At 40.9% G+C, this 25,908-nt stretch overlaps 1 protein-coding gene across 4 annotated transcripts in view; it reads right to left on the bottom strand.

Annotated features, from left to right (window-relative positions):
- Positions 1-25,908, bottom strand: part of zbtb49 (zinc finger and BTB domain containing 49) — a 44,755-nt gene continuing 18,847 nt past the window's right edge. For 3 of the 4 annotated variants that reach the window (XM_042074615.1, XM_042074614.1, XM_042074616.1), the window contains 4 exons: positions 12,710-12,783; positions 12,011-12,093; positions 2,370-2,531; positions 1-1,364 (listed from right to left, as the gene is read on the bottom strand). In XM_042074615.1, the coding sequence (XP_041930549.1) occupies positions 868-1,364; positions 2,370-2,531; positions 12,011-12,093; positions 12,710-12,783 (816 nt within the window). In that variant the 3' untranslated portion in view covers positions 1-867. The remainder of the gene's footprint in view (positions 1,365-2,369; positions 2,532-12,010; positions 12,094-12,709; positions 12,784-25,908) is intronic. The other variant, XM_042074617.1, reaches the window with a different exon arrangement.

The raw sequence follows: 25,908 nt of genomic DNA, 5'->3' as shown, positions 1-25,908 counted from the left end.
AATGAGACTGACTTGAGATTGAATCTTTTAATCTAAGTAAAAGGAAAAGTCGCATATAATGCATCAGGGTGTGTGTAACTGTAGGAAACTTGGTAACCTGCAGAAGACTGATGATGATTGGGAATGTGTCGATGTGTGCAGATCTACCTGTACACACTATGAAGGACTATATACAACAACAATCTGAGAGTAGATATGTTAAAAAGTACTTAAATAAATAAACAACCAAATACCTATTTCAAACTGTTTCTTAACAATTAGTATCAACCTTGTTCTGTATCTTATTTGGTTGATTAATTATTTATCATTAATGGTAATAATTTTCACAATACAGTATGAGTTTCAAGCAGTTTCTTCATATTTGATTCCCCATGCATGAAAACCACATTTCATTTATGTTTCTATCTTGGTTAGTCAAAAAATGCTTCAATAGATTTCAGCCTGGTGATGGCAGCCATATTGGATTTCTCAATGTTGAGGCATTATGGGACATTTATGAGTTGGGCATAAAGCAGATTTTACTTCAGCACCCTTCAATACCCCATTAAATCATGTATGTCATGAATTAACACAAAATGCCTTCAGCACTTTAAATAAGCACATTTTTAGAAATTCTGTCAATTCAGCCCTACACCTTTTACCACAATAGTTTGTGACTTCAAACACTACAGCTCAATTGGTGCTATAAAAGTAATTAAAACTCAACTGAATTGAAATTTCTTAAAATGTTAGAATGCAGTGACCTCATGTAAAGTTTCCAGAGTTACACTGATATGCTCAAAAATATGCTCATTGCTCTTAGTGAGACTACCAGTGGTCTGGCTAGTTGATCCACTGTGATTACTAGAAGAGAGAGCGGAGTTGGTGCTATGGGTCTGCAGCTTGCAAGCTGGTAGCTGGTCCATGGTCACCTGAGAAGGGGCAGAAGGAAACTTCAATTGAAAGTGGGTTTTTTGAGTTAGTGTCAGAAACAGGGTATTTGCCAGAGTGAGCAGCAAGAATGCGTCTGGGCACAGTGTGCTGCAACTCCATGACTGTAGAAGAGGAACTTTGTTCAGTGGGAACATCAGATGGAGGTGCCGTGTGTATTTGTTGAATTCGGGAGTCATAACGTTGGTTTAAAGTTCTTAGTGCTTTGACAGTCATTGCAGGGTGGGATTGTGGAGGTTTGTTTGCTTGATCAGTCTCTTTCCTGTCAGAACTGTGACCAACTCCTGTGACAGATTTATAGTGGATACTGTGGTGCTGACGGAGAACAGCAGACCGTGTGAAACTTTTACCACACATCTCACAGGAATAGGGCTTTTCACCCGAGTGTGAACGAATGTGTCGCCGTAGATCACCTGTACTTCCAAAGCTCCTACCTATGGAAACACAGAAAGTAAGTAAGTAAAGTTTATTTTTAGAGCATATTTAACCACAGCTCGCACTGACCATAGTGCTGTACATAGTGAATCAGCTAAAAACAATTTTAAAAAATAAGATAAAATAAAATAAAATAGATAAGTAAATACACATACAGATCAATGATTTAAGCTAAGATGACATCAACAGACAACACTTAATTACAGACATAATAGGGTAAGACAATTAAAACACAGGGAAGGCCAATGTAAAAAGGTGCGTTTTGAGCCTGAATTTGAATAATGTGATTGAAGGGGGATTTCTGATGTCAAGTGGCAGTTGGTTCCACAGCTGAGGGCCAGCAACAGAAAAGGCTCCGTCACCTTTTTGCTTAAGCCGGGACCGAGGAGACCTTGGCTGGAGGATCTGAGGGACCTGGGGGCTACATGGGGATGAATGATATCAACTATGTAGACACAATTCTTAATTTTACACCGGTTTCATTGGCAATAGTTTGTACATTATGACATACTTGGTAATATGACCTCACATGGTAATATGATTTGACATGAGTATGACCAAACTTTGGGCAAATGATCTCACAGACACACCTTTTCTCCACATATAGAATAGATACTGTTTCAGGCCTCATCCACACGAGAATGAAATGTTTTGAAAACTGCATTTTTCCTTTACATATTCAAAAAGTTTTGCGTCCATATATCATTGTTTCCAAAAAATAACCTCATCTAGACAGAAACACTTTAATGCATATGCCCGGCCAGTAGGTGGTGGCATCTTTGCAGTGAAAAGGTTTCACTCAAATTCAAAAAAAGAAACGCCACCACCTGGAGCATACACATACTCCATTCACTGGAGCATCTACTCCTCGCCACTTTGCTGCAATGACTGTCTGATGTCACATTTATCGCTTTTTATTTCATTTATTTTACTTTATCATTCTCAATTCTCATGTAAAGAATTTCTCATTCAAAAGACATAAGGGAAATTCTAAGATTCCTTACCGCAGGTTTGGCAGCTGTGAGGTCTGTCTCCGCTGTGACGAATTTTATGCTTTTGCAACTTTCTGTGCATGTTGAAAGACTTGCCACACTGGTCACAAGTAAATTCTTTATCCGTTGAGTGTGTCTTTTCATGTTCTTTCAAGTTACAAAAGTTACTGAAACCTGTAGAGTAAAAAAAAAATGACAGAAGAATGAGATACAAACCTACATGATACATGCACTCTGGTTTTTAGTTGAGCTAAAACCTGCTTGTATCTATGTTTACATATATATGTGCAACAAGTACAATTATTTTGTAAAGATGCCTTCAACCTTGATAACATGTCTGTACAGTGTTTCCCATACATCAGGGATTCCCAAACTGTGGTACGCAAGCTGCCACTAGGGGGTACGCGAGATGAAAAGGGCAATGTCGGAAAGGTGTTAAAAATGATGAATTAATTAATAAATATAATAATCTAATTAATTAATAAATAATACATAATTTTGATTCGGGTTATAATGATATGGAAACGTGAAATTAAAGGAAAACATTTGTAAAATCTATAGTAGGCTATGTTTTCAAGGCTACGCAAACATGGAAAACTGGCTAAAAACAGGGACACTGTCCAAAAGGCCTAATTAAAGCGATCGAAGAGGAGAAGCGAGAGAAACAGAGCAGGAGACAGGTAACGATGGGATGGAGGGCAGAATGATGACGGTGGAGGTGGAGAGCAGGGGGATAAAAGAAAGGACGAGACAGAAAAGACTGTGTGAAGAAAACGAAAGTATGATGAGGCATATAGGCCTAGGCTTCACGTGGATTGGGAGACAGATTGCCCAAATCCACAGTGCGTGGTTCGCAGTGAGGTGCTATCTAACCAGTCTAATGTTGTTCTCCACACTGTTTTTTTTAGCGTGCAAGCTCATAGACCAGTTGCACATTTTGATTTTGTTATCATGTAGGGCGGCTAATTAAACATGATGCCTGGAATGCGTCAATAGAATGTGTTACGTTTTATGTGTCGGATGGCGGGGGTACGCGAGCCGAGTCAGGAAGTAAAAGGTGGTCCGCGGGGAAAAAAGTTTGGGAACCGCTGCCATACATTGACCGACACACAATTATTTTTTTCTATGTGCTATATACATTCGCTGTCCAAGTCGGCTACCACCACAAATACACTGTGTTCCAAATTATTGGATTTAAGTTTCATAAACATTTATATTTTTGTTTTTCAATTAAACTCATGGATGGTATTGGTCTCAGGGCTCTTTGGATCATTGAAATCAATCTCGGACATCTGTGATAATTACTTTGCAAGGTGAGCCCAATCAAAGGAAAACTACTTAAGAAGGATGTTCCACATTATTAAGCATGCCACAGGTTTCAAGTTGTGCACTACCTTGGACAAGGTCTGAAACATTGGATAGTTCCCGAAAACTTCTGCGTGATCATCGTACTGTGAAGAAATTTGTCGCTGATTCAGAGCACAGGTGGGTTTGTGCAGACAAAGGCATAATAAGGAAGGTTTCTGCCAGACAAATTCATAGGATAAAGAGAGCAGCTGCTAAAATGCCATTGCAAAGCAGCAAACAGGTAATTGAAGCTGCTGGTGCCTCTGGAGTCCCGCGAACCTCAAGGTGTAGGATCCTCAAGAAGTCTGCAAGTGTGCATAAACCTACTATTCCACCACCCCTAAACAATGCTCACAAGCAGAAACGGTTGCAGTGGGCTCAGGAATACATGAAGACTAATTTTCAAACAGTTTTGTTTACAGATGAGTGCTGTGCAACCCTAGATGGTCCAGATGGATGGAGTAATGGATGGTTGGTGAGAATGGCCACCATGTCCCAACAAGGCTGAGACTAGGGGTGAACGATTATGGAAAATAATCTAATTGCGATTTTTCCCACCAATATTGCGATGCGATTATTTTTAAACACTTTATCTTCTGTCTTATTCAACAAAGACAAGCAATATATCATTCTATAGTATGACCAACACAAAATTACATACATTAAACATAAACTGTTCTTTCCTGGAGCTCAGACCTATGTTATGATGGCATTAGGTGATTGAATACGATTGATGAATGAAATATTTTTTATTTAACTATTTGAATCACATTAGTAGGCCTATATATGTTGAACTTCCAGCCTTGTAAACATTTAATGATTCGTATACGTTTCTATTTTGTTTATATTTCATGTAGATATGATCTTCTTTCGTTAGTTAACAGGCCTATGCAGTGGCACTGACACGGCTTGTCCTTGTCCTGTGCTCTCTCATAAACGCGCACACACACGCACACGCACACACACAGAGAGACCCACTCCTCTCATCTGTACTTGGAATGTACAGATGTGAATCGGAACAAATCGGTACAAATGTGAATCGGGCCGGCGCCAGATAGATCCTGGTCTCTGAAATGAGGAAGAAGGTTTGAAGTTACATTTAAGTTTTTAAGTAAGATTTTAAGGCCATGATTTTTTTCATTGTTGTTCTATACTTATTGAGGAACACAGAAGAGATTTAGGGCTGTAATAAACTGCTGGAGAGTATCTTTAAGCAGGAAAACATATATTATTGATATATGCATTCACTACACCGCAGCAGTACATACTAAGCCTTCTCAGCCACATATTAACATGTGTAGTAATAGCATTATGCACAAAATATGATCAGTGATCACTGAGATAAACATCACTGAGATGTTGCACTCATTTCTTAATGTGCTAAATAACATATTAATTTTGATAGCACCGATTATTCATGAATTTCATACATTATTTGATCATATATTCAAAATACTTTATTACATCTCATTATACTTGTATAGAGTAAAACTCTTGGATTTTTGGCTCCTCAACATTACAGCAATAAATAATAATAGCCTAATCAAATGCCCTGTGACCATCAAAATACCGATGCGCTGTTTGTCGCCCTGCTTGCTGTTAAAGGGAATGACAGATGCCACTCTCATTGGTTAAAGGATGTTACGCCCAAAACACACCCATGACTGATTAAGAAACATAAGAACAGCCTTTTTGCCCCAGGCACCCGACGTTTGATAACAAAACCACCTCCAATGTGGACTGGATAAACCCCTAAATTTATGTAAGCTATTCACCAGTGACCGTGCATTTTAGATCGACCAAATAAATTCAATAAAAAAATATGAAAACCCTAATAATATCCAAGTTGCTAATAACTAGTAACTAATCGGATCCTTCATTACAATCTAGCTATGTAAAAATAAACTTGGACATCCCGCATGAGAGCATCGTGTTGCAATGCTTGATCAACGTTCCAAACAAAGTAGCAAAACAACCAGGCAAGTTGGTCAAACAAACAATTTAGCTTGCTAGGACATTTGGAGAAATGCCACTCTCAACTGGATGTTACAGCAGAGATGAAATGTGCTCTCTCTCTCACAACGTGCTGTGAATGATTGGGGTCGGCAACATTTTGTGACATTAAAATAGGGTCACCTGTCAAAAAAGGTTGGGGACCTCGGGAGTGAGTGACTGAGTGAGTGAGAGATAAAGAGATCATAGACAGACGGGCTTTCATTGTTCACTATTCATAAGCCTGGTTTCCTGGCAAGCTGTTGCTGAGTGTGCAGGTCTGAGCCTTTAGGCTACAATAGGGTCACCTGCCAAAAAAGGTTAGGAACTTTATTGTATAGTTTTTGTGTATTTTATTGTATATTATTATTGCATAAAGGTTAGAAGCTTATTGTATATTTTTGTATATTTCATTGTATTTTGAACAGTGTTTTTGTATATTTGAGAGCAGTCAAATTCCTTGTTTGTATACGCAAACCTGGCCAATAAAGCTGATTCTGATTCTGATACCGTTTGCCAGATGGAAGCAGTTGATGGAATCTGTGGTTATGAGGGCTAGGGTCCTTATTGATTTTCTTGGCTTTACTGATGCATTTCCTATTGTACAGTCCATTCAAGTCTTGTACAGTCACATCCACAGATGCCTTGAGCTGTATGCACAACCCTTTGCAGTGCTTTACATTTGATGGCATTGCAGCTTCTGTACCATGCAGTGATGCCTCCAGTCAAAACACTCTCTGTAGTGCCCCTGTTGAAGGTCCTTAAGATCTTAGATCTCATGTCAAACTTTCTTAGCCATCTGAGGGAGACGTTGTTGGGCCTTTTTAACTACATGGTCAGTGACCAGGTAAGGTCTTCTGTGATGTTGATGCCAAGGAAATTGGAAGTGTCTGACTCTTTCTACAGTAGAACCATTGATGGTGGTGGGGTCCAGCTAATCTTTTTGTTATCCTGAAGTTCACAATCAGCTCTTTGATCTTAGCAACATTGAGAGAGGTTATTCTCCTGGCCTTACTGTGGCAAGTTGTTGTTCTCACTCCTATAGGCCGTCTCATCATCGTTGGTATTCAATCTGATCACAGTGGTGTCGTCAGCTATTTTCATGACCAGGATGGAGTTATGCATAGCCATGCAGTTGAGGATACACAGGGAGTATAGGAGGAGGCTCAGGACACATCTCTGAGGGCACCGATGTTGAGGGTCAAGGAAACTAAAGTGTTGGAGCCCATTCTCTCTACCTGTAGTCAAGCTGACAGGAGGTGCAGGATCCATGCACAGACTAGGGTTGAGACCAGGGTAGCTCTACTTATCAGACCTTTCTTGACAGTGTTAGCTGGTCTTCTTGTTTACATTTTGCTTCTTTGAGGGTGTGCAAAGTCAAGGCAACTGTTGTGATTCAAGCAACTAAGCGCTTTGGTGAAACTGGCAACTAAGCGATTTGGTGGTTCTGTTTGGGATAGACCTGGGCTGTTTTAGTTGAGACAACACCCTTTAGGATAAATCCTGTGACTGCCTCAGTGTAGTCATCTATGTAACAAATGGACATATCTCCCAGTCAATGCAATCAAAACAGTCTTGCAATGCACTGTCCAATTGGTTAGACCAGTGATGCCAGGGTTACGGCCCGCGGGCCGGACCCGGCCCGACTGTATGTCACATCCGGCCCGCGGGTGGTAAGGGGAGAATATATTTTTTATTTTATTTTGATTTAATTTTCGGTGGAATCCGTCAGTTGGTCTGTTGCTGCTGCTCGCCTCAGCTGCAGCAGCGTGCTGACGGTAGACTAGTCGCTATCGAAATGTTATCAAACTCGTTACAAACTATTATGATAGTGTTCGTGCTTTTCAAAGTAAACTGGGTTACAGTGGGTCCCAGTTAAAAATTGACACTTCATTCACGATCAAGGTGATTCACGCAGCTGGGTGAAATGTAAGTACAACTGCAGCCGCTTGGGGGCAGCATAGTCTGCTGTGGCGTTCCACGGTCGAACCGGACAGCGCATTCGACAGCAAGGGCTGTGATTGGCCGAGTTTTCAGCGTTTCTCTGTGTTTTTAGCAGCCCCTGCAACATGCTAGTCCACTGTAGCCTAAGCTTTGTACATAATGTTTAACATAGTTTTGGATTCAGTGGCAAGATTTCTTGATTGTACAGTGCCTGTCTCTCAGTAATGTTTTAAAATGAGAGCTTCGTCAGCTGGCAGTAGGCTACTTTGTCGGTAGTCATGAGAAGTTCGCTTGCTAACAGAACATAAATATGCTGCCCAGAAACCTTGTGAATAGTTCTGATTTTTTTTTACTACACTAACGAGGTTGAAATATAGCCTTTGCCTACAGCATCTCCTTAACAGTAATGTTAACAAAATGACAGCATTCATATGACAAAGGAAACGAATTTGGTCACTCAAGACTGTGCCACAGCAACCAGTGTAGGCTACATTCCTACCTAATAGGCTACTTGAAGCAGATAGCGTTGTCTGACGGTCGAGTGGGTTAATGCACGTATATCCAGAACAGGTCTGCAACTTTCAGGCAGTTCTGAGTTCGAATCTAGGCAGGAGCAGAGCCATATAAAGGCCTAGGCCTATTGTTATCATTTTTTGCAAGGTGTTGCTCCTGGCAATACTTGTTTATAAGACGTTTGGTAATTAATTGATAGCTGTTTTTGGGACACGTTAAACGTTCTTTATAATGAGCGTATACGGGGAGTAAAACGACTGTTACGCGCTGTTACAACTGTAGGCTACAATGATTGCAATACAAAAATATGCGCGTGTTAGTTTAGTTAGTTTTGTGATTTTTTGCACTTTTGCCTCATGTGTTTTCAGGTTTGAGGGCTTTTTTGGCAAGATTGACCTTGGTAGACTCTGCATATGTTATTTCTCCGTATGGAAAATAAAGTAAATTTTCGACACACGTCTGTTATTAGTTCAATAAGAAGTGTTGCTTGTTAAAACATGTGACTAGTGAAACTCAAATGATTTTAGAAATATTTAGCCAAAGCAGCTCAGATGTCTTCTTAATTTTCTTTATTCTTTAGTAAAAGGTGCAGAACATTATTAAACTTTAAAGACAGAATACGCACGCAGGCACAACTAGGCTACTTGTTCTTTTACTCGGCTATCTATATATGGTTATCAGCACACAATGTTGGGCTAATTCACTAGTTATGGATATCACAAGTTTAAACAACGAAAACAGAAATGATGGAGGCAGCAAAGCTAGAGGAGTTATTCCAGATGGGCAAGAACAAGGTAGGCAATTGGTGTGCTTGTCAGAACGTTAGATTACAGCTGTTTAAAGCCAGACGTCACGGTACGCTAAAACAAAACTAAAGGTAACTTTAGTTATAGGGCTGTATCAATTTGTCCAAATTAATAGGTCATCGTAGACGTTGTTGTTGTATTATTGCATGTGGATATTGTTATGCTATGTAGGCTACTTTTTTTGCAATGCACGGACCTAAAACCGGGAAACGGACAAATATTGTACACGCGTGAATTTGTTTTTGCGGGGGTGGGGGTGGGTGGGTGTACGTACCATAGCTCTCTCTCTCTCTCTCACACACACACACACACACACACACACACAGTACCTTTCTTAGCCACAGTTAATTTTAGTGGTGATATGTGTTATGGACATTTTTATGCACATTACTGACTGCAGTTTATTCTCATCAATGTCAGTCCATGAATGCATATTGATCAGTTGTTAACTAATACTGTAGGCCTAAAAGTTGCATTTGAAAATGTTACTGTTGTAGGCTGTTTGTTTTTTATTTCAGCCACACTGTTTTAAAGTGGTTAGGACCATTACACACTAATTTTGAATAAGCCATACTGCAATACCGATTTCATGGTTGCGCATGCACATGTTCGCCGATTATGTGGCCCTCAGTAACCTATAAATTCAATGATGCGGCGCTCTATGAAAATGAGTTTGACACCCCTGCTCTAAAATATCTGTCCTGGCCTGGTTGCACCGGATTGTGGCCAAACGACAGAAGCGCGGAGAACCCTCCTTTGTCTACCAAAAAGTGTTACTTTGTGCCCCGCGCTCCCCCACTGCTTGTGAAAGAAGGGGGTGGGGGAGGGGGGCTTAACGTGAAAAAGCTTAATGTCCCAAAACGGCAAAGTCATAATGGTAGGCTACAGGAAGTGGGGGGAGGGTATGGGATGACCAGAGCCGTCTTCGCTGTGCTATTCAGAAAGCATCTTATTGTCTTTCCAGGCGCACACAGCTTGTTATAGCCTATTGAGTGCCTTAGCAGATAGGCTCTGCTCTTGGGTTTGGCCTCACAGCGAACTCAACCCTCTTGTTGCTTGCAGTTTGTTAAATAAAGCGATGCAGATTACATTATTTATTTCTGATTAATTGCGTCTTTTTTGCAACATCTGCTTGTTAGGCTGGGCTACTGTCAATGTCCTGTACAGGTATATGTTCAACAATTGCTGGTGTAGGCCTACAGGCTATAATCAATTAGGGACCGTTCGTTATTTATTTAAGGGGCTACCGGAGGAGTTTTGGGAGCGTTAGTCAAAAAAGACGTGACCCTCCCTCGCCAGCAAGACATTTTTCTATGACACTCCAAAGTGATTGAGAAAAAACGCATGACCCTCCCCAGTCCCAACAATTTAGGCTATTGATGCCTTCTGTCTACTGGGTCAATTTGGGAGCTTGCATGCTACGACTCCTTCCTTGAAATGCCTTGAAAAGGCTGTCGTTTGCACAATTTCACAAATAATCACTGGGACCGAAACAAACCTGTCAACTTTTCCCGGGTTTATCGCGTATTTTAACTTTTTCCTCGCTGTCTTAGGAGGAGCTGCAGGGCCGTCGCAAGGGGGTGCGAGGCCCTGTACGAACTTGACAGATGCATGAACTTACGTGCATGAAATCATGCGATAGCTTACTTTACACATAGCCAAGGCTACCGTCGGTGCATTTTAATAGTAGCCTAGTCTAATAAGCTACACCAGCTTGTCTTTAAGAGGGGAAATTGTATAGCCTATAACATTAGCTGAGTATTTGGCCATATGGTGTTTATCATAGGCTACATCATGAAACCAAATAGTGTAACAAAGGCGAACACTTTAACGGGGGAAATTAATTGGGCATGAATCATTGTGCTGAACGGTATTTGTCAATGCAGAAACACACGACATTCAAACTGTTGATAAGATGTGCACTATGGAAATTGGTCTGTAGGCTACTTGTACAGGTAAATGTTCAACAATTGCTGTACAGGCTATAATCAATTAGCTAAATCATTTGTCAAGCTGTTTAAATTCGTGCTACATTCAAACGCAAAAGGTGCTTTGATATATTTTTCCTTTGAACGTCGGCAAGCAGGCATGCTGCGGTTGCAATGAATGAGGATAATTGGTTTTATCTGCGGATTTATTTTTTGCATTATTTTGAATATGACTCGCTCCAGTCTCAACAGCACTTTCCACACGCATCTAAGTTCTAACACATATCCCCTCTCGCTTTCTCTCTCTCCATCCCTGCACACGGTGCTTTCTTAAAGGAGCTGCACCATCTTACAACAATTGCATCTACATTGTCATATTATAATGTTTTGTCAAGTGTAAGCTTAAACTACCGTGATCAATTTAAGTTCCCGTGCCCCCGCTGAAAGTCTCATGCGCTTATCGTTACACTATCAAATCTATAAGTAACCGTGACAAATAGGGTATGAGATATATAAACTCACACTATTGTATTATCATACATGTTTGGTAATGGCTCAGCTTTCTCTGATTGTTCTACTGACTTGGAAAATGCATCATGGAAGCAGTAAGTCAAGTCGTATCAAAAATAGTAGTGGCAGAACTCCAAAGTGACACCTTGTGGTTGTTTGTGTCAACTGCAGTTTGTGCCATTTCTGCTGAGAAAATGGGGTGCGTGATTCCTGAAGGAACCCGTCCAAACTTAACGGGGACCCACTGTATGGAAGACGCAGCTCTCCAAGCGCAATGCAGCCCACTTCCCCTATCTAAAATCTCAGCCTGTTAATCGAGTATGGACAAGTAGGTTCACGGTAGACAATCGATTCATGGTTTTTGCTGAACTGGAAAAGAACACTGCGCTTTTTTGCAGTAGTTTTGTAGTTAGGACATTTGGGGAAAATACTGTACCACTCTCAACTGGATGTTAAAGATGCGCTCTCTCTCACAACCTGTTGTGAATGATTGGGGTCGCCTGTCAAAAAAGGTTGGGAACCCCTGGCCTTTGTGTTAAATACTAGAGTGAGTGAGTAAGTGAGTGACAGAGAGTGAGACAAAAAACACTCAAATTTCAATTGAACCACTAACCTCGTCCACAAACATCACACAGATGAGGCTTTTCCCCTGTGTGGATGACAATGTGACGCTGGACATCCCCTGAGGCAGCAAAGCTATCAAGAAAGAAAGGTCACGTTGATCATTACATTTTGCTATTGTTTGTGTAGTTACATTCAGGCCAACATACAGCTACAATTAAAATTGTGGATGTTGGGGTTGGGGGGGGGGTGTTTGAGTCTGACCCAGATTTTAGTTGAGATTGACCTCAATGGTAGACATACATTCAACAGTATGAAAATACTGCCAAAACTCGAGAAAGAGAAGTAGGCTTACATTGATGACAGTGACGTTGAAATATCATTGGTTTATATGTAAAGGTTAGGTAGCCTAAGGTGAATTTGAAAGGGATAATATATTGTCCGCCAGTCATTATTGGAAAATAAGTCTTGACAGGGCGAACAGGATCCCGACACGAGGCGGAGGGGTCTTGCTTCGTCCTGAAGGGACTTATTTGACCCAAATTATTGCAGAATTATTGCAAATTATTTGATCTGAAAATCGGTGTGTTCATCATACTGAGCACATCTTCATTTCCATTTAATTTACAATTTAAATATTATATATACATTTAGAAAAATCATAGTTAGCTTTTTCAAACAAAAAAAATAATTCGTCTTTCAACTACTGAGCAAATTCAAATGTGTATATTGATAAAAGTGTTTTCAGTACCTTTTTCCACAGAGTTCACATATGTAAGGTTTTTCTCCTGAATGCCGACGTAAATGTGTCTGCAAATTACCTGACTGTACAAAAACATAAAACATAATATTTAGTCAAATTGCAAATAATCAATATTTTATTTAAATTAATACTTTATTATACCTAGTTATATTAATCATATAGGTATAATAATATACCTAAACAAACTTTAATTGCTAGCTGGATAATTCTATGCCAAGAATGATCGGACACCTTTGATCACTCAATGCGTCCCCTGAACGCTTGGATGATATGACGGGCTTCTTTCCCTGCAGTAATTGCATGTCCTGTACCTCGATCACCAAGACCAGCATATTCACATATCCAGCTGGTGGCCCAACCAGCTACACCAGCAAAGACCAGCAAGAGCTGGAAGAAAACCAGCAAAGACCAGCTAAAACCAACTACCAGCATAAGCTCATTTGTAGCTGTTTCAGCAGGGTAAGTTTTCACATAACCCCGGTTCTCTGATAGCATGAGTCAAGTATCTCACTAGACCACCCTCCTTGCCGGTGGTGAGAAGAGGTTGATTGGCTAGACTGAAACAATGATGTTCTGCCGTGGATTATAAGACAGAAGAAAGCAGGGGGTCAAGAGCGTGCAGATTAGCTTCGGCATGTTAGCATACACCATTTTCAAATATGGCGCTGCATGGATCATTTGGAACCAGCTCCATGCACGAAAATCCGTGTTAGGCACAAGCTCCCATGCACGTACATGTTGTTGGGCGGGTACCTATCCGGCGGCTACAGCCAAACGTTATTCAGTGCGTAATTGAGCTTATGAGAAGACATGTATATTATGGTTATGCATGATGACGAATAAAGAGAATTGTATTGATCTTGTTTCGTTGTTGTTTGTCCTGAACAAAAATAGCCTAAATATGATTAAAGACAATAAATTACACAACAGCGGCATAAAGCCCTTAATTGTCTCGTTATAGCCTACACCATCTCCATCCGTCTCCAACACTCTCAACCCATCATAGCAGCCCCCTTTTGAGCTAGCCAGAGGCTGAAGCAGTAGGCCTATGCTACTACATTTAAACACAATTGTTGCCGCGAGGCATTCCAGCCTACAAATTTAATAACATGCCTACACCATGCATAATTGCCTACACCATGCATAATTTAAAAATAACTCAACTTAGGCTACACAATAAGGTTTCATTCCATTACAGCACAGCACACATTCAATGAATGAGTGAAAGTGGCTGCCTTGTCTCGCAATAAACAGCTGGAAATTCCGACACTTTTTTAACTACATGAAACCTCACAGTGAGCCATCAAATACCCCCTATATTTAAGTGCCTATCAGTCTCAACATTTAGATATATAATAAAACAGTCCTAAAGTAAATTAAATCCCAAACCAAACCGAAAATCGTCTGCTTTTGATAGCCTGGTATGCCGCTCCAAACGAAACACACGTCTCACAATAAAACGCACAATGTAAGAAATAAAGCTCTGCCTAGCATACAATCCTGCCCCAAACATACCAGCCTAAGCCTAAGTAAATAGCAGACTCTGGACATAATTTGAGGATTTACGGAAAGTGTGCAATCATACATGGACGCCTGGCGATGCTGGCTGTCTGTGCCTCTGACTCCGCTGCTCATTTGGATGGTAACTCGACAGGTGAGCGCGACAATTGGATGTTGTGGATGCGTAAGTAAACTGTTTTTTGCAGAGTCCGCAGACTACATTCTCTTTAAGGGTTACTTTACCATCTGCGGTGTACAACCCAAAGTATATCCAGACACCACATTTTAGGGTCGTTGGGGACGTAATTGTCCGCTCAGGTTGGCCGTTCTGTGCGTTATCTTCCATTTTCAAAACAGGGTGGGTATTGAGGGCTGGCTAGAATACGTTTAGAGCACCCGCTATGAGAGGCAAACAATAAAATAAAAAACAAACTAATCATAGACTGTACTAAAGTCAAACTAATCATAGACTGCACTAAAAATCGAATAGTTTATTTATTAGTTCGACTACGGCTATTTCACATCATGTTCGAATGCATTTGCAGCAGGAGGACGGTAGGCAGACTGCTCTTCGTTAGAGCCGCTGTTATCCAATGAAATTAAGTTGCGCTTCAGGGCGACTCCTCTCGGACTCCATGCGCGTTCCCGAACAACTTTTTCTTCTTCTTGTTAGGTTGCAAGCAATGTATGTGCATTATCGCCACCATCTTACTGGAGGACGACTCTCTTTTTACAGAATATCCAATAAAAATCGACATTGGTCCATGCGTCATTTCCAGCTTTGGAACTTGGCGCATGGTCAGAGCCAACTGGCGCTGGATCCGAACCCCAGTGTTCAATATGGCGTTGACTATGAATTGGCCGGATTTACTAGCCTAGCCTCCACCATTCATTTGTATGGAGGGCGGGACTTCCCCCTCGCTTCCCCCTCGCTCGGTCTGAAGCTCTTTTCCTTTTCTTTGTGTCTTCCGTCAAGGGTTTTCGCTGCTTCTTCGCCGGCTCTGCCATTATACACACGTTTGCAACAACCTCTAGCGTTTCGTTAGCCTGCCTCTGTGCTGATCCTGCTTCAGTCGGCGGGTAGGATACACCGAACTTGCAAGTGGGATATTCTTCCTACAGGCAGTAGGGGCGGGCGAGAGAGCCTTCGTTCGCCCCGTAATGAGTCATTTAACCATATACCGACTTACGAAGATGATTAATTAACACGAAAACATTGCCTGGTGTCCCTTTAACCGCATATCAAACTTGGTTAAAAAAACACCTTTTGGCTATTCACTCAAGTAGTAGGTGATATATTGCCAAATAAGCATGCTAGTGATGCAGGTGGTCTCATACCGGTCAGTTTGATACCAAACATAACGCTGTTGGAGCATAATTAAGTGTATACAGAATGACAACATCGATTTTAAAGTGTCACGAAAATGCCCATTCGGACGAGGGCGCTAAATATGTCAAAACTATATTACCGCACCATTTCCCAGAGTGCCACTATGCTTTTTATGAACCACCAGGGTCCCCTTGATACATCTAGCATAGTGACTTGCTTTCATACCAAAATTCCCAGGGGACTCATGATGCTGCTGGACTACATGGGAGAATTTGCCCCCATCACTGCAACAATCTACACAGTGTAGCAGCATCCAGTTACAGCGTTTTATTGTTTGTAAATTCGATCTGGCATTCTGGAAATGCCCGCAATGCTCTGCACTCCGAAAAAAGACAGGCGTACTCAGGAATTAAAGCAAACAAAAATGAAAAAATCATCTCACTGACAATATATTCTACAGGCCAGAATGAATGGGCTGCAACCAAGTCTGTTTGTGTCAGGGTGCTGTGGGGTTAAAGAATATGAATTAAATATGAATGCTATTCTACTTTTTATTTTTATTTTACTTTTTATTACAGTAAGATACTTTTTATTTATTTATTTAATTTATTTGTGACATATTTTAACCTGGTGTTTGTATTAATGTCAATTTCCTACAACATGCACCAGGATGCACCGAATCCTACCCAATCACAATTTACCCCTACCCAATTTGCCTGTTGTTAATCCTTCATCATCTGGTTTAACTAATCCAGGGTTATAATTAAGATATGCAATGAGTCTCTGGTTAAGCCGGTAGGGCTGCAGTTATCGATCCTTTTTGTAATCGATTAATCTAGCACTTTATTGATCGATTAATCAGATAATTTATTTTTTTGCATTTTTAAACAACCAAAACAAATAATGCATAACGAAAATGATGTGGCTGTAAAATTATCAAGCAATTGGCACAGAGTTATTTATTCTAACTCCAACATTTGGCTCCACATTTAAGCCAATTATATGCAATTTACCCATTTAGTGTTTATAAGTGCCAGTGCCAACAATGAAATAATGTTCAAAATGCTCTCTGTAAAATTGCAGCCTCTTGTGCATGACTGAGGTGGGTGAACAAAGCTGTCCATCCTATGTTGTGAAGTGCTGGGAGGGAGAAGAAGAGGGAAAGCAATTTCATTTATTAATATGTACAACTGTTGTTGCCCTGATGAAGATTATTTGTCATTTTGTACTGTACTCTGCCTTTGTATTATGTACTAAAAATAAGGAGTCGTGCAAAGGCAAAAGGAAGTAACTGACATATAATCAATATTTGCTTACCACCATATAGAAGATCATTAACTGAACACCTTCAATAAAGTCTAAATCATGGCATTTGTTTTAGATGACACACATTACTTAGACATTTAGTTGTTGCTATCCAGTGCTGGGAGTGCATTCAGTTGGAGACAATGTGTAGACTAAAGAACTTCAATTTTGTGTGCAGCAAAACCAACAGGGTGCCTGCAGATAGGTGACACAAGAGTGTACAGTATGAATAAATACAACAACTATCTCTGATAATTAAAAACAATAATTTATTTGAAAGAGAACGCAAAGATATCAAATTAATGGATGGTTTAAAATTCATGTATGGAGATAAAAACAAGTGAATTGAGGTTTCTTACGACGGTGGGCATAACATAAGCAATGTAATTTACATTGTTTTGGATGCAATAAACTTGACTTGAATTATGCTGTCACTCCTCCACAAGAAGTGAGAGCCAGAAAGCCCTTCTATTGGGGGGCATAAGAGGACAAAAGTTTTTTTACAGTATTCTTTCTTTGTCTCCTCAATGCCCCAGTTACTGCCTTTCGCCTTCGCACGACTCCTTATTTTTAGTACATAATACAAAATCTGACAAATAAGGGTTAAAGGTCAACTTTGATTTTTTATATACACATTTCTTCATCAGGGCAACAAGTCACCAGAATTCCATTGCTCTACCTATAATACATTTGTGTAGACAAAACAAAAAACTTTGAAGTCATTTTTCTCAGTTTGACACTCTGGTCAGTTACTGCCTTTTGGCTTTGTACAGCAGTATGGTTTTGGGGGTTACTGTGAACACAACCCTCTATTTTTTCGAAAAAACAGTCAAATTGAGTATAGATATTTATCCACATGATAAAGGAAGTCTTTAATATCCCAAAAATGACAATAACTCATTTTTGACCAAAAATGCAGTTACTGCCTTTTGCCTTTGTAGGGCAGAATGTATAGGCTACGTAGATAGATAGATAGATTGATAGATACTTTATTGATTGTTTCAGCGACACTTGGTGAAACAGCATGGAGTGGATGTTTTCGGTTCAGATGCTTGTTCTCTTCCTTTTTGAGTATGTAATGATCCCAAAACTTTACTTGAAATGATCCCAAAACTTTCCTGTGCCATTTAGTGACATCTTGACGCGCTAGTGGTGGGCTTCCTGAACAACAGTCCGTGTGGAACAATCTGATCCCTGGGCGTATAGTGCGCGTCATAGGAATTTAACGAGGCTTCGAGGCAGAGTTTTTGCCTCGAGTAATTTTTGTTTTGCTCCCCCTAAAGCTTTGGGGTGCATACTTCACAACCGTCTCTTTGGTCTTTTCGCTGGCTCTGCCATGATGAACATCTAAAAAATGAAGCCATCTTATAGCTAGCCGGCATGGCTAACCGGTCCAACACCAGCATGAATAACAAATTAACCAAACGTGACAGTACAACGAATTCTTGCGATACTGGGTTGGAGGAGCTGGTAGGGGTTGGTAAGGTTGGTAAGGTTGGTAAGTGGTCTTAACAGTCTTCTGTAATAAACTAATAATAAGCTTTAAAGCTCTGTAATAAACGAATAATACGCTTTCACAGTTCTTCATGTCAGGTTAGCAACGTGAACGTTAATGTCAGCAACTGAAATTTCAGATTTGTCCGCAGATTTGTCCGATTTGATGCTCATTGAGTTCAATGCAAATCAAAGCGGCTAATAGGCTAACTGAAAAACACATCATGCCAATCTCTAGGTATGGTGAAGGGTATGTGATGATGTAGGGCTATTTTAATTCCAAAGGCCAAGGGAACTTTATCAGGATGCATAGTATCCTGGATCCATGAAATAAGTGGCCTTTAAAAAAAAAAAATCTGCCTGCCTCTATGGCAGCGTTTCTCAAACTGTGGGTATCGGCCCGATATATCTTTGCGTTTTTTACGTGTATCGGCATCGGCCGATAAGCCGCTGCATTCGCTGATAGTTTTTTCCCCGCATTATTTACATACAGGCGTCCACAGGCAGCTCTGTGTTGCTGGAGATGCTGCAATTCACGTGCAGACTGCCCCTCCCCCACGAGTAGAGTGCGGAAATCCTGCTCTTCAAGACAACAGTAAACTTTAAAAGCATCTTTTAACTGTTTGACTTAGCTGAAATATTGCCATACACTTTGAAGGTGGAAGCAAGTTTGTGGGTCCAAATGGAAAACACGAATGATAGATAGGTAGGCTACTTTTTTGTAGGGCTTTGACTTTTGCCCAAAAATCATATTCGAAGTTCGTTTGTTTATTAATATTAAAATTCGAATATATTCGAATATGTATTAATAATATTTCAACCATTAAATGTCTTCAGTAAGGTCGATATTGGTATCAAACTTAAGTTCTATATATTGAAGAGGTTCATTAGGCTTACTGTTTTACTAATTCTTACTGTGTCTCTGTACAAGCCAATAAGGTAAAATTGTGTACCTGACAAGTTTCGGCTACCTTGCCTCTGTAGCCTTCATCAGAGGTGTCACGTGATGTTGGTGTGACGTCGTCTGAGCTGTGTTATATGGAGTTTTCCATCCCACCTGATGTGGTGGGATGGCCATGTCCCCTGGGGTGCTCCAGGGGGGGGGGGGGGGGGGGGGAGGGGGGGGGGGGGGGGGGGGGGGGCGCCCTCTGCTGTCTGGTGGTTTTTCATACAGCCGGGGGCGGCCCTGCAGGACTGTGTCCCAGGTGTGGGATAGCTGGTAGGCTCCTTCATCCCGGTTCACAGTCTTTGGGGCCCGCTCTTCAATATACTACGTAGAAGTCATGGACAGATTAGTGTCAAAGAATTCCGTTGTTTGGAACAACTGGAACACAAACTGGCCCGCTTCCGCAACCACCTGAGATTCACACTACGTTGCCGAGATGAAGGAGTTGTTCCAACAAGCTTGGGAATCAAAAACCCAATTCCGACGAAGAACGCGGAACGAATTGTGAGTAAAGCACGGAAAGCCTTGGTGAAGGAAAGGATACGTTGCACGGTCAACAAGATAAACAACATCGAAGAGCAGTTAGCCGAAAAAAGGAGTGGATTTAAACAACGTTTCCCCCTGGACACGGAAATCGAACGGATAATGAATGAACATCTACAACGTGAGCATGAGAAAGAATTCAAAATAACAAAATACCGTCACAACAGAAAACTTGAGAAGCTAACCTCAGCAAAAAAGGAGGAAGAACACACGGAAAAAAGAAAGGAATGGGTATGTAATCTTTCACAACGAAAACTAACAGCAACGGAAAGCAGTGTGTTGTCTTGGGGTCTTAACTTTGCCACAACACCAATAAACATCCCATACGAAGAATTCATCGTAGCAACAGAGTTAGCATGTCAGAAGATAACAAACCAAGGCAACAAAGCTGGTTTACGCAATGAAATAGCGGGGATACTGAAGTCTGCCAAAATTACACACAGGAACACAAGCAGGGAAGAATGGAAGGCTATACAGTCAATAGCCAAAGACAAAACCATCAAAGTGCTACCCGCAGACAAAGGCAGAACAACAGTCATCATGGACACAGAACAATACGAAAAACAAATGATAGACATGCTGGGCGATAAAGACACTTATGAAATCTTAAAGAGGGACCCTACAGAGGAGAAAAAGAAGAAACTGAAGACTCTGCTAAACCCATTAGTGGACGAGAGAAAAATAGACAAGGACAATTACAAGTACTTAGTACCTACAGCCAGTATCACTCCCAGAATATATGGCACCCCCAAAATTCACAAAAAAGACGTTCCACTCCGTCCCATTGTTGACAGCATAGGCTCAGTAACATACAACCTTTCGAAAGCCCTAGTTGAGATTATAAAACCTCTCCTGGGCCGAACAAAGCAACACTGTAAAAATTCAAAGCAACTGGCACAGGAACTAAGCACAGTGAAAGTAGAGGCAGACGAGATACTCATATCCCACGATGTAGTCTCTCTGTTCACAAAAACTCCAGTGGACGTCACAATAAATATAGTGCAGAACCGTCTACAAGCAGACTCAACACTCCGCCAACGAACAAACTTAAAAGTTGAAGACATAGTCCAGTTGCTAACGTTTGTAGCAAAGTCCACATACTTCCTTTTGAGAGGGATCATATACAGACAAAAGGAGGGTTTTGCCATGGGGGACCCCCTTTCAGCCATCATGAGTGGATTCTTCATGGAGGACCTGGAAGCCAAAGCCATCGCCACCGCTCCCAAAGAATGTAGGTTGACCCTCTGGAGACGCTATGTGGACGACATCTTGGAGAAGATCAAGACCGGCCTCACACGAAGACTCACAGACCATCTAAACACCATAGACGAAACTGGAAACATAAAATTCACTCATGAGGAGGAAGAACATAGATCCATCGCCTTCCTGGACATGAAAATACATCACATTGAGGATGGTAGCATCAAGATAAACATATACAGAAAACCCACACACACAGACCAGTATCTACTATGGGCATCAGAGCACCCCACAGCACACAAGCTATCAGTGGTCCGCACCCTATATGACCGTACCAAGGTCATCACTGACAACCATGACAGAGAGGAGGAGGAGAACCACATAAAACAGGCACTCAAAGCTTGCAACTACCCAAACTGGGCCATAAACAAAGGCAAGAGAGAGGTCCAGAGAAATAACAAGGAGGAGAAAAAGAAAAAAGGTTCTAGGCCTGAGAACCTAGGCATGGTCACCCTCCCATACGTCAGGGGGGTCACAGAACGCGTACAGCGAGCGATGAGGAAACACCACATCATCACACCAGTGAAGCCACACATCAAGCTTCGCCAAATCCTAGTACATCCTAAGGATCAGATTCCCCCTGAGAAAAAGTGTGATGTGATATACGAGATCCCTTGCCTAACATGCAATAAAATGTATATAGGAGAGACAGGCCGGCAATTCAGCACACGAAAAAAGGAACACCAGAAAGAATGTGAAAAGGAAACATCTGGAACGCTCACCCGTGCAACAAGAATGAAAGCAACACAAGAAAATCTGAAATCTGCCATTTCAGACCACTGTAAGAGGGAAAACCATCTTATGAACTGGGACGCAGCCAAGGTCATCAGAACGGAAAGCAACAAATTCCATCGATGGATCAAAGAGGCGGTTGAAATCAGGAAGCGGGCCCCAAAGACTGTGAACCGGGATGAAGGAGCCTACTAGCTATCCCACACCTGGGACACAGTCCTGCAGGGCCGCCCCCGGCTGTATGAAAAACCACCAGACAGCAGAGGGCGCCCACCCCTCCCCCTGGAGCACCCTAGGGGACACGGCCATCCCACCACATCAGGTGGGATGGAAAACTCCATATAACACAGCTCAGACGACGTCACACCAACATCACGTGACACCTCTGATGAAGGCTACAGAGGCAAGGTAGCCGAAACTTGTCAGGTACACAATTTTACCTTATTGGCTTGTACAGAGAAACAGTAAGAATTAAGTTCTATATGTTCTGTCCACCAGAGGGCAGTGTATCAGTCAATGTCAATAGACTACGTGCATGAAAGGCTGAGTATTTATGCGTGTGTTAAAATTGTTATTATTGAGCAAGGGCTGGGCGATAAAACGATAGCGATATGTATCGCAATAGACATGTAATCGATATCAATAACAAATACGTTCGATAGAACATTCATAATTAAAAGCAACACACACCTCCTGCCTTACGTTGTCCATAAATAAATAGGCTAAATATATCTTGCATTGTAGTATGTCAAACTCTACCAGAGTAGGCGATAGAAGTAGGCCTACCTCAACACAGACTCTCCTTGCCCTGTGTACTCTCTCTCTGTCCCTCTCAACAGGCGCATCCCTCCTCAGCATGCACATGTAATCCAAACATTAAATCATGCAAGACGACTGGCTAAATTGCTATTAAATCCGGTTAGCATCATTAGAACGCTGCACGAATTTGTTCAAAACTGTTGCATTCAAATTGACTGCTAAGTTCTAATCATCTCAATCCCGATGCAAATGGAAAAGTATTTTCCAAGACTCAAACGGGCCTGTCCCAAGGAGAAAAAGTATTCATTTGAAACTTAAACACACGTAAGGAAACTGAACAGTCTAACCAGACTATGATAAACTAGCAAATTAAGCTAACGTTACTTTGTTTACAAGGCTTCAAACCAGTGCTGCTTTTCATTCAGATTTATCTGTACATTTATTTATTTGAGTGTTTTTCATGATTGTTTTGCCATTTCTTTTCCCTGTTTGCTTTGATTGATAACTTAGGTGATTAAAAACAGAGGAAAGTTTAAAATAAAAGTGTCTATTATGTCTATGTGTGAGCTCACTAAGCGCGAACCAGCCAGGATGCTAACGTCACCTACAGGAGCCCAGATGATCAATAATAGCCTTGCTAATGAGCTCGTGATTTTACTTCACCAGGCGTGAAAAAAACCTCGGAATCTGAATTGAAAACAACGTTTACAACCAAATACATTTATAGAAATTATCTCCATAGGCTACAGGTTCGAATATTAGAAGATCCCTAAAATTCGTTCGAATATCTTTAATTTTTAAAATAATCGAATTATATTCGAATAACGAAGTTCGGAGTCAAAGCCCTACTTTTTTGAATGCTTAATGATCGTTTGTAGCCTAAAACTGCTTGCCATTGTATTTAGGGAGCTGCAAATAGCTAAGTTGTAGGCTATCCATATTCATGCGGTAGCTGTTACAAACACTGGTCATATGATTAAGTAGCCTAATGCCAACGTTGTTTCGTGGAATTTGTAGGAGTTTTATTCAGCGACCACCTGGCTGAGTGTTGGAGCATGTGGTGTGTGTGTGTGTCTCCCTCCCTGATTGACTGTTCTGTAAAACATGCTTGCCATTGTATTTAGGGAGCTGAAAATAGCTAAGTTGTAGGCTATCCGTATGCATGCGTTAGCGGTAGCTGTTACGAACACTGGTCAATCATATGATTAAGTAATGCTGACGTTGTTCCGAGATATTTGTGGGAGTTTTATTCAGCGACCACCTGGCTGAGTTTTGGACGCGTGTGGTGTGTGCGTCTCCCTCCCCCTCTCCCTTCGAGCGGGGCGGAGGTGCCATCACAGTGATATCAGAGCTTTAATAATGAGAGACGTGTAGTTAAATATTAATTCGTGTTAACGTTTATCATGTACCAGACATACCGTGTATGCCTTACTTGTTTAGAGCCGTTTGCTAACGTTATCATTATCAATCCAGTTCAATGGTGGTTCATCAGCTACCAAACAGAAGTTTGTGTGTGCGTCTGGTCTCATCACAGCGATATGAGAGTGCTGCGCTACCTGAAGGAGAGATTTTAAAACTTTGAGAGATATGTTTTTATACCTTTTGACGTTGATGCCGTTTAGAACAGAAACATCTGACACCACGTTATTTCCACGTTATTTTCCTCTGCTGATTTATGTTCTGTGGTTGACAAATCTGGCAGCTTCTTTTAGAAAAATATAGACATAGAAAAATTGAAACCATGCAGTCTAAAATGACAAATCAAGCACTTTATTTCAATAGCTACTTTTCAGGCTTATTGTTTTCTTAAATTATTTAAATGTGTTGACAAAGGACATTTTGTGATGACTTGAATTATGTCTTATAATATGTCAGCAAGCAAAGCATCATCAAGGCTGTGTTGTAAGATGTTGATGAAAGCATTTTGCACAGTTAACCATATCCAGTGCACCCATCCATAAGTTCAATAAATGTTCCTTTTTTAAATTGAGACTTATAACATTTGTTATCATCATTTGTGTAATTATGTGTCATTTGTATGATGTAAATTAAGGGAGCAAAATAAAAGCAGTATCGGCTCCAAATATCGGCAGCCTGTATCGGTCATCGGCTAAGGCTGATGGAAAAAAATCGGCACTAAAAAATCCATATCGGTCGATCCCTAGCAGTTAGTTCCGACCTACATGAGATTTTGAACGTTGTTGTGAGAGTGGTGAATTTCATCAAAACCCAGCCCTTAAAAGCGTGTCTATTCTCCGCACTTTGCAAAGAGATGGTAGCTGACCAAAAGGCTGTATTGTTTCACAGCGAGGCAAGGTGGCTTTTTCCCAGAGATAAAGTGCTTTCGCGCGTGTTTGAGCTCCGAGTCGCCTCTTCTTGGAGGAAGAGCGCATGTTTGAATCTGCAAGCACGTTCACTAATGAACATTTCTTGACGAAGCTGGCCTATCTTAGCGATATATTTGATATATCTTAGCGATACATTTGAGTTAAATGTCCAGTTACAAGGCAAAGACAAGCACCTACCTCACCTAGCAAATAAGATTACTGCATTCACCAAAAAAACTTGAATATGGGACAGGCGCCTCGATCGCGACAGTATTATGCCTTTGAGATTTCTGAGCGAAATCGCTGAAACGTCTGATTGGGAGCCACTCTTGTGATCCCATGTATTAAACAGTAGGCCTACATCACATCCCTGCAAAGTTTATTTCAAAAATATTACCCAACCAGCAGTGCTTAATATGACTGGATTATGGAACCATTTAATGCAGCATGTTGGTATTTCATTGAATATATTGTACAATGCTGTAAAATGGCCTGCTTCCTAATATGTTGCTGGAAAACAGAAATATGTGTGTTATGTATTTTTTTATTATTATATCTGCAGCACCAGCTGATTTTAACTCTGTTGAAGAGGATATATTTATAATTTGACAATTTTAAGCTTGACCTACCACTTTGAGCAATGAGGGACAGGTGGGGCTCGAGAATGCCCCCTTGATCAAAGTGGGGAATGAAAGAAAAAGTTTGAGAATCACCCCCTGTAATTTAAGGAAGAACATTTATTTATTTACGATACATTCTTCATTCACTAAGAAAATTGTTGTCCTTAAAGGTTGGATTTTTACTCATTTAAGGCATGAAGATCAATTTCTAACAGACGATTTTATATTCCTCTTTTTAGTCAACTTTAGCATGGGTTCAAATACTTATTCTCCCCACTGTTAGGCATTACCTTCCAGCAATAGACGTCATGCTCCGTGTAAGATATCTGTCTTCTGTGACATTAACAGTCTACTATGGGTTCGCTAACTAC

Source organism: Alosa sapidissima, chromosome 20, assembly GCF_018492685.1.
Source record: "Alosa sapidissima isolate fAloSap1 chromosome 20, fAloSap1.pri, whole genome shotgun sequence".
NCBI lineage: Eukaryota > Metazoa > Chordata > Actinopteri > Clupeiformes > Clupeidae > Alosa > Alosa sapidissima.
This window is presented reverse-complemented; position numbering and strand designations above follow the sequence as displayed.